Genomic DNA, 9,356 nt, shown 5'->3' with positions numbered 1-9,356 from the left:
AGCGGCGCTTGGAAGGTCTCTCCTTAGGGGATGGGCCCAAGGAGACGGACGGAGGCCTGACTGAAGGACTCGCGTCCCTCTCCATGGACCCCAAGAGGCAGAGGCTAGAGATCGAGAGTGGGTCATCGACGCTTTCGCGGCTACTGAACGTGCCGATGGGCCCTGGCGGAGAGGAGGGAAGGGGGAGAGGGGGCGCATGCGCAGGGCAGAAGAGGGAAAAGCCATTAGTCGAGGAGCTCTGAGAGACCGCACGGACCTAGCACCGAGCACGGCAATAACATATAAAACGTAACGGATCATGTACTCATCGAACCTCCAAAATTTATCTATGCCTTGATTCACTATGTGATGTGCGACGGTGGGGAAGAGACCAGGTTGGCCATCTCACCTTTCTCGTTGTTACTTGCCTGCCTACACCCTACTCCTCCGCCCCCCCCCTCCTTGAGAGTGGAGAATTCCCAATTCAACAAGCGGACCGCGTCTCCCTCGTTGTTACCATTTCCACGCATGCACCGCAAAGCCCTCATACAAAGCTTCTACCCGCGGCACGCCGTTTTTCCCTTCTTTCCCTCCTTTCTGCTCTTCTAGCAAAGTTCTTCCGTCCTGGAAGCCTAAGAGCGCCCACACGGTACGGCGAGGGGCTACATCTATTCAGTACACAATCTACATACACGAACGCACCCACAACAAAGATCTTGCTCGTCGTTTTTGACCTGGACTGCTCGCTTATCTGGCACTGGAGCCCAAAAGCCTCTGAGAACGCCCCATACCCAGTAAGCTGACCACTCTCACACTCTCAAGTTCCCTAACCTTCACACCCGCCGCGAGTTCCGAGGACTTGACGCAACCGATGTCATCTTCCCACGCCCTGCAGCTCCTGCTGGGCGGGATCACGTTCCATTTCCTGAGCCCCTCCCCCCTCTACTGGGTTTTCGGGCTCCGCCCGGGGGGCCGCAGCCGTCGACGCAGCAGGTGCTTGCACGCTTGACGCCTCCTCCAGTGGCTCTCCTGGTTCCTCGGAGGAGTCCCAATCTCCAGACGTCGCTGGATCGTCCTTGCTGCCCGGGCCCACGCCCTCCTCCACCGCTGTGTCTGTCTTTTTCCCCCGTGTCGGGCCCCGCGACCGCTTCCGTATGCTCCCAAAGACGAGGTCAAACGCCTCGCGTTGCCGCCGCTTGCGCGCCTCTCCCGACACTTCTTTTCCGACTCCTGTCTCTGGCCCCGTCCTCCTTCCCAGGTCCTGCCCTGCTTCCGACGCTGCCGCGGCGGACGTAGCGCCCGACGTGCTCGTTATCCCGGAGCCGGCCAGAGCCTCGTTGTACTTGCGCTCTATCTGTCCGGCAAGCTCCATCACGCCCTTCTGGAACAAGCCCGTACGCCGCTCGGCCGCCAGGAATTCCCGGCGCGCCATCTCGCGTCTTCGGACGGCCATGGCCAGTTCCTGTCGCAGGGCCGCCTCCTCCTTGCTCTGGCTTTTCAATTGAGCGAGCAACGACGCCTCGCGCGCCTGAGCTTCCTGCCAGACCCTCCGCGATGGGGCCACCGCGGCCAAAGCCTCCTGAAGGTCCAGGCTGGTCTGTGAGAGCCGTTCTCGCACGCCGTCCGCCTCCTCTTGACTCGTCTTCAACAAGCCCTGCGCCCTTTCCCGCGCTTGCCTGGCCTTCTCCATCCGCGTTTGGGCCCGGCGCAGGACCTCCTCCGCCTCCGCCACCTCCGCGTCTGCGGTCAGGGCGAAGGCCTCCAAGCGCTTGTTGGCGGCCAGCACCCGCGTTTCTTCCGTCTTCAGCCTGCGTGCCGCTTGTCGACGCTCTGCTTCCTCTGCCACCCTCTCCTGGAAATCGGATAGGGCCCGCCTGCTCTCCTCCCGCAACCCTTGCATGGCAGCCGCCGAGGACTCACTCGCGCCCTCCACCGCCTCCAACCGGGCCTGGATGGCCCCTTCCCGGTCTACTGCCTCCGAGACCAAGCCGGCTGCCTCCTTGACCTGCGCGCGCGCGTCCTTCGCCTTGGCCGTCATCTCTTCCAGCTGCTGCGTCAAAGATCGGATCTCCTCCGCGCGCCACGAGGCTTGCACCTGCGTGAAGTACTGCGCCCGGTCTTGCGCCACCTGCCGCACGGCCTCCACAGCGGCCGCTGACTGCTGGAGCGTGCGTTTGAGGATCGGGGTGGCGAACTGCTTGATCACGGTCTGGTCGAGTCCCTCGAAGGCGGTTTTGATAAGGGGGAGTGCAACGTCCCGGGCTGGATGAGGGGGAAGAGTTTCGTCAAGCGTGAGATGGGAGTGTGCAGGGCATCACGAGGGCGACTCTCTTGACGACCAGCGCCTTCCTCTCCACTCCTTACCCAGTGGGACCGCCACGTCGCGGGTCAAGATCTCGCCGACGCTCACAGCCAAGTCGGCCACTTCAGCCAACTGCCGCCGTCGGTCGAACTCTGCGCGTCGGCGGGCATCGTACAGCGTTTCGTAAGCCTCCTTGATGGCCAAAAAATCTTGTGTGGTGTCCGCGCTGCGGCTTGAGTCCGGATGGGTAGTCTTGGCCCGCTCCCGGAAGGCGCGCTTGACCTCGGCGGGCGTGGCCCCCGGGGAGAGGCCGAGCACAGAATAGTAGTCTGTCTTGCTGGCGGAGAGACGAGAGATAAAGCGGGTGGTGTGTGGTTTGCATCCTTGGCTCGGACTGACGGTTGAAACTGGGACATGGGAGGGGGGAGAGGGGTGGTGGTGGAAGGCATCCAGGACGGAGGGGAGTAGGGAGAAGACGGCGAGGAGGAAAGAAAGGAAGAAGGGCACAACGGCTGGGCGAGTCGGCCAATGCGAAACGTCAGACGTGGTGGTGCCGGTCATTGATCTGTGGTCGTGATGATGAAACATGTGAGAGCGAGGAAGAATTGCTCTACGGCCCGACCACCGGGGCTTGCGTCGATGGTATGGGAATGGGAGCAGACCAGCGGCATATTGCGGCAGAGAAGACAAGCACCTAGCTTCACACTCAGATGCTTCTCTGCACTGCAACGATGATCAAGCCGTGCGGGCAAGGGGGGCTTTCAGGTCAACTACGTCGAAGCAGCTTTTAAAAGCGGTTATGCAGGCGGACTCGAATACGATCTTTCCTCGTATTAGAAGAACGTACCAGTTATGCCCGTCACGAGCGTCCGTGACAAGCGCCAGAACTGATACAATGCCGCCACCGAGCGTGGTGCTCTGTGAGTATCGAGGAAAGGGCAGGCTGTTAGAATGACCATGGAACAATCCATGATCTTGAGTCCGCCTAGGGGCGATGGCCTTCTCCCTCCTCCAGGAGGTGACGCTGAAAAGGCAATTAGACGAACGCATGCACTGCTAAATGAGCGCGTAAAGACGTGCGCTATGGTCAAGACAGAATTTATGCGCACAACCGTGGGAAAGCAGGGTTCCAATGGGTCGTTGGGCGGGGAAGTATACGGATGGGAGCTAGCGGGTTGTCTTTCTCTCGCAGGTAGCCAGCTCTAGTATCATGCACGTCGAGTGCCGCGAGAAAAGTGCGGTCGAGCCAGAGCGCTTTATAGTATTACTCAAGCTTATTACTCAAGATGGTTTCACGTGCCTATTCTTTACCCTAGATCAAGAGCGTTTGGCATCCATCCACGTGCTTTGATCAACTGGCCGGTGATGGCAGCGCAGGGCAGCAGGACAAGGAAACGAAGCAGAACATCGGGCTTGCCCCTATGTCTTCTAGCCACTCGACTACGGCTTTCAGGAGCCTGTAACCTCGCAGTATTTTTCTCCTTCTTTCTAAGCCTCAAACTTTCTTACGCATTCATGTCCATAGCGCCTAAGCTACCGCGTAGATCCCGGGCGGGCCTGCCTCTCGACCCGCATGCCGCGTTTTATTACCTTGTCCACTCACCCCCCTCCCCCTTTATCCCAAGTCCAATAATGTCCGCCATGAATTCTGGTTGGCGGAGTGGACCTCGTCCCAGTGATGAGCCTGTCGACTTGTCCGGAGACGGGGGTGTGTTAAAAACTGTGCTACGGCCCGGCTACGGGTACAACCAGCAAACTCCACCGCCTCATTCCTACTGCAAGGTAGCTTTTGTCATGAAAACATCCACGGGGCAGTTGATAGCAAACCGGATGAAGAAACCGATGGAATTTATGCTGGTAAGATCACTTAAAAAGCTCACTCAGGACAGGGCAAGGAACCTTACCGATGTGCCAGAAGTCTTTTCTGGGGCCATCAGACCAGCATGGCCGATGGATTGCGCTCACCCCACGATCGCCTCCCCTCTCCCCCTCCAATCCTCTCACAGGGCCTGGCAAACCCGGAAGTGATCCGCGGCTGGGAGATGGCCGTGGCGACCATGAAGCCCAACGAGGTTGCCGAGATCACGTGCAGTCCCGAGTATGCCTTCGGGTCGGCAGAGGGGTACCAAGACAAGATTCCCCCCGGCGCCATCATCGTCACGCGCTTGCAGCTCTTGAACTGGCGGACTCTCCAAGGAGCGGGCTCGACGGACGTGGAGGATACTCGGGATCTGACCAAGAAATGGCGCGAAGAGATCGACGAAGGCACGTCGCCCATGACCACCTGGGCCGCCCCCCCCACTGTCCGCAAAGATAGTATCGGAGAGGCAACAGCCGAGGTAAATAGAGAAAACGGTGGGGGTAGCGGACCTTTGGCAGAGGCCAAGGCAGCGATGGAGAAGGAGCAACGCGAGGAGGAGCAGCAGCAAGGGGAAGGCATTGATGGGTTCTCCCCGCCCTCGACCCCGCGCGTGGAGGCGATTCCTGAGGACGCCAACAAGGGCATGAAGGTAGACATAGATGACATGGCCATGAAAAATAAGCTCAATCCGAATCAGGTCGTGATAGGAACGGCACCGCAGTATAAGTGGAAGGAAAGGGCGGGCTACATGGAAGTGGTGGTACCAGTCCCCGAGGAGGTGAAGAAAGAAGATGTTTTAGTGCACCTGACCAATCGCGTCTTGACAGTGGGCTTCAAGACCCCGGAGAACAAGGAAAGCTGGATAATTGGCGGTGACCTCTTCGGGCCCATCGAGCTGGACTCCTCGTTTTGGGTGTTGAGCAAGGATTACACGGACGAGTTAACAGAGGGCAAAACGTGCGTCGAAGTGAGGCTGGAGAAAAAAGAGCCCATGCGCAGGATATGGAGCACAGTATTCAAAGACCAATGACAGAGCTTCGATGGTCTGCATCGTGACACATGAAACAAAAGTAAGCAATGCGCAGAGTTAGTGTGTGTGAACGAGAGCAATCCACGGCTGCAACCTCCCCTCTTGTTTTGTGGTTGTGTGTGCATCCTTTCTTTCTTCCGACTTTGCGGTGGTGCACATGCTCGCTTTGTTGGACATAAATCAAGAGCTGCACGTCTTATCCTAGCTGCTCCTATTATTGACATGTCGTGTCCCTACACTTTTGACGCTTATCTCCTTTTACTGCCGCTTGCAGGTCGCGGAGCCACCGATCGTTGTTGTCATGTCGCGCGAGGTGCAGGACTGGGGAGACTATGAAGATGATGAGGAGCTCCCCCAACCAGTCGAGGTGAGTGACCCGACAGCGTAGAGTCACGGTGTGAGGCGTTTCATCAATATCGTTGATGTGATGCCGTGTACAAGCTTCCACCCCGCAGATGTGAGCCTGTCGGCACACACACGTTCGCCAAGCCTCCTCCCCCCACCACGCTCACTCTCTGCCATCACAAATCCCTTTGCCACACAACGTCCTTTTATATAGGGAAAACCTGACGAAAATGGTGTAGTGACGCGGACAGAGTGGGCATGGAAAGACCAGCGGAAAGCTCGATATGTTCAGAAATTCAAAGTGGAAGAAATCACGACCCACGTTCCGAAACGAACATTCGTGCGCAAGACCTGGGCCCGATTTGGGGACGCCCGCGATGCTCATGTCCGAGCCGAGGAGCAAAGTATTGCGATTGAAGATCCTCACAGCCTGGCGGAAGATGAACCGGCCGCAGATTTGAAAAACTTGGGCTTAATCCAACAAAAGCTAGCAGCACGAAAAGCGGGTCTGCTGCCGTCGACAACCCCCGGAGAGTCTTTCGCCGAATACGATGGCGGTAGTGGGATTGGAGGAATGAATGGGGGAGAGGAAGGGGCTCCGCGCCGGACCATGGGCGAGCGATTTGGTGGTGGAGGGCCAGGGCCCCAGATGGGGCCGGGCGGGCGGGAAGAGGACAAGTTCCCAACGATCCGAGTGACAAACGTTTCGGAAGACACGACGGACGATGACTTGAAGAACCTCTTCGGCCGATTCGGCGTCTTGCATCGGGTGTTTTTGGCCAAGGACAAGGAGCGGAACACCTCGCGGGGGTTCGCCTTCGTCTCCTTTCTGAAGAAGGAGGACGCGCAGAAGGCGATGGACAGCCTGCAGGGGTATGGTTACGACCACCTGATCCTCCGCTTGGAGTGGGCGAACCCTCCGACGCAACGGCGGGAGGAGAGGGATGGGCTTGCCGGGGGGTTCGTGTCCGGCTACGGGCAGCGCTTGGCGCAGGACACGACCATGGCTTACTCGACGGCGTCGAACCTGACGCATGGGACGGAAAGATAACGCGGCGAGTCAGCGGGAGGTGAAGGGCTCTGGTGGGGGTGGGTAGAGGCCTGTGGGTGTCGCAGAGTGCGAGCATAGGCGCAGACGGCCCTACGACCGTGAACGCATAGAAGGGAGAAAGGAACTCATTTTTCAAGGCGGTGTCGGTGGAACATACGGGCAAAGGAGCTATCGGCGGTTCAGAAATCATTGTTTTGGGGCTGTTATAGTTGATGCCTCTCTTAGAGCGCATCACGGCGTGAGAGACAGGGCCAGTCAGCTCTTCTTGACCCATTCAGCAGGGCGATGAGGCCCTGTCTATCCGTATGCCTCCTTTTCCTTATTTTCTCCTACTTTCCCCCCCCTGTTCGTACTCACACCTCTCGCGGGCTCTGTATCTTCATCACTCACTTGCCGGCTGAAATGTGGGTCTTTCCTTCGTCCCCTCCCATATAATCATGGATGATGGATGAGGTAGGCCGGAGGGGGGTAGGCCTTCATTAGGGCGGTGTTGCCTGACCCTGTACCTTCGTCCACCCCATCCTCTGTCACCTTCAAGAGACTCTCTAACGCTATTTTGTCCTCTAAACTTCTCCTTCACTTGGGTAACAAGGCCTTGAAATGCGTTTTGTCTTGTACTGTCAGCTTCGGAAGCACCGTCGCCCAATCCACCTTCGGGCTCACAACCTTCGCCTTGCCTCCTTTCCCTTTCTCCACCAACCCGTTCTCATCAATCCACTCCAAGTTGTCCTCAAAGTTGGAGGACGCGCCCAGTTGGCTGGCCCCAAGAATGGCTTTTGCCTGTTGCGTGTACTCGTTCTGCAGGTCAGCTAGCTTCACCTGATTCCCGGCCTTTCCTCCCCCTCTCGTCGTGGTCATGTGCAGGAGAACCAGGAGAAGGAAGCGAGCGTGCTGGGGGAGCTTCCCAATGTCTTTCCCCACGTCTACATCCATTTCTTTGGAGGCGGCATTCGCTTCGGCGGCCGTGACCTGCCTCTCTGAGTCCCGCACCTCCATAGACTTGTCTCCGTTGTCCTTTTCGCCTTCCATCAAGCTGGCGGGGCACCACGCCTTTGCCTTCGCATCCAGCGTCCGCACATGGCGCTCCAAGGCCCGCCGACATGTGTCGACGGCCACGCGCGCATCCCCCCTGGAAGAAGTGACGCGCTTTGCGATCATGGCCAGAGCCGGGGCTTGAAAGGTGTCCCCGACGCAGACTTTCAGGATCTGCACGAGTTCCGCGTCCTGAAAGGGGCGGAATATGATGGGCTCGAGCTTCTCCTCACCGACGCCTGCTGCGAGTGCGCGGTCCTCGTCGTGACCCGCATAGTCTTTCCAGCAGGCCGGCGACCGGCCTGCCGTTGTCTTGGCTTTCGACCACAAGGCGCCCAGGGCCGTGTGGTCGTCAATCGTGTTGGAAACCGTCACCAGCAACGCCCGAGAGCCCGCGACCATGATCACGTTGCTGATCAGGCGGGCCACGCACCCGATCGTCTCCCTGTTCGTAGCGATGAATTGATCCAGCTCATCGAGCACCAACACCACCGTGCGACCCACCAGCTCGTTCGCCTTCACCACCGACGAGTCCAGTCTTCGGTCTCCGCTTGCTGCCTCCTGCTCCTCCGAGACCTTCCGTGTCGTCTCCACTGCCGCCTTAGTCGCCGCCCCCGCCCCCCCTCCTCGGAACCAGGAGGTCATCGACTTGATGAGCGGGCTGCTGAGGACGTCCGAAAGCGTGCCCCCGCTCCCTCGCCCGTTCATGTCCGGCCTTTTCACCCAACGTAAGCGTTCCTCCAGCTTAGCCCACAGCGCGTCTTCGGTCAGCGGCTCTCTTACGGCGCCAAGGCTCATGCGGCGCGAAGAGGCGGAAGCAAAGGAGCCTGTCCCGCCCGTCAGATGCAATTGAGCTGCTAAGGCTTCGAGGAAGCTCTTGGGGGCCGAGTAGGCGGCGCAGTTCAGGCGTACAAAGGTCGGTCTGGCGTTGACGCCCCGCGAGGCCAAGGCATGGGCCAGTAGGGCTTCTGAATGCTGCACCGCCAAGGTTTTCCCTGTCCCCGGGAGCCCTCCCACGCGGAGCCAGGCGCCCGTGGGTTCCAGCAGATACGCCATGTAGAAGTCGAGCAAACGCCGGCTTTCCACCTCCCGCACCGCAGACACGTGGCAGTCCCCCGAGCCTGCCTGACCCAGGCGGCTGCGAGCGACCTCCATCTCGGCGATGATAGGTTGGTAGGGACACGCCTCTGCGTGCGTCTGGAGCTCCTCAGAGCTGACCAAGCCTCCTTCGTCCCTGGCCCATAGCAAGGCATCCTTCTCGCTGTTGAACGGCCGCGTCGGGAGCCCCTCTTCCTGGGGAGGGATGAGCTCGTACATTGCATCGTTCGAGGAGGACGGGGCGGGGGGTCGCAGGGCGAGGGTCCATCGCTTGGCCTTCAAGACGCTGTAAGTGTACCGGTCCACCTCCATAGGCGTGAGGAAGGGCACGCTCGAGACGGCCGAAGCCAAGGCCCCCGCGGACTTCTCTAAGCATTTGCGCTTCGCTGTGCTTCGGGAGAGGCTGGGAGTCTGGTAGGAGAGGGAAGAGCCGGGTCCGTGCACGGATCCCGTCGACAGACGCCGCGCGCTCTCCTCATCTTCTGGCCGTCCTGGCCCCTGACAGACGTCCCCGCCCCCCGCAGGCGACGCGACCTCGGCGTCCGTATCCAAGGAAGGAAAACTGCTGGAGAAAAGGCGCCCAGCCCCTTTCGAATCGCCACGCAATGAATCGCGGGTATTGCCTCGGAGCCCGCCCCCCCCCACCCTATCACCAACA

General features: G+C 59.4%; 2 protein-coding genes across 2 annotated transcripts; one reads left to right on the top strand and one right to left on the bottom strand.

Annotated features, from left to right (window-relative positions):
• Nucleotides 1-321: 321 nt before the first annotated feature.
• Nucleotides 322-3,331, bottom strand: NGA_0135502 (chaperone protein). The gene is made up of 3 exons (XM_005853320.1): nucleotides 3,129-3,331; nucleotides 2,344-2,846; nucleotides 322-2,241 (listed from the first exon to the last, which is right to left on the bottom strand). The coding sequence occupies exons 2-3, from the start codon at nucleotides 2,840-2,842 to the stop codon at nucleotides 854-856; spliced, it is 1,887 nt and encodes a 628-aa protein (XP_005853382.1). The 5' UTR covers nucleotides 2,843-2,846; nucleotides 3,129-3,331; the 3' UTR covers nucleotides 322-853.
• Nucleotides 3,332-3,595: 264 nt separating this feature from the next.
• EIF3G (translation initiation factor 3 subunit G) lies at nucleotides 3,596-6,764 on the top strand. Its single transcript, XM_005853319.1, has 4 exons — nucleotides 3,596-4,138; nucleotides 4,288-5,109; nucleotides 5,447-5,539; nucleotides 5,732-6,764. Exons 1-4 carry the CDS (start codon nucleotides 3,647-3,649, stop codon nucleotides 6,566-6,568), a joined length of 2,244 nt encoding a protein of 747 aa, XP_005853381.1. The 5' UTR covers nucleotides 3,596-3,646; the 3' UTR covers nucleotides 6,569-6,764.
• The last annotated feature ends 2,592 nt before the right edge of the window (nucleotides 6,765-9,356 follow it).

This window comes from Nannochloropsis gaditana, assembly GCF_000240725.1.
Source record: "Nannochloropsis gaditana CCMP526 unplaced genomic scaffold scaffold957, whole genome shotgun sequence".
NCBI lineage: Eukaryota > Eustigmatophyceae > Eustigmatales > Monodopsidaceae > Microchloropsis > Microchloropsis gaditana.
The sequence above is the reverse complement of the archived record's forward strand: the minus strand, read 5'-3'. Positions and strand labels throughout refer to the sequence as shown.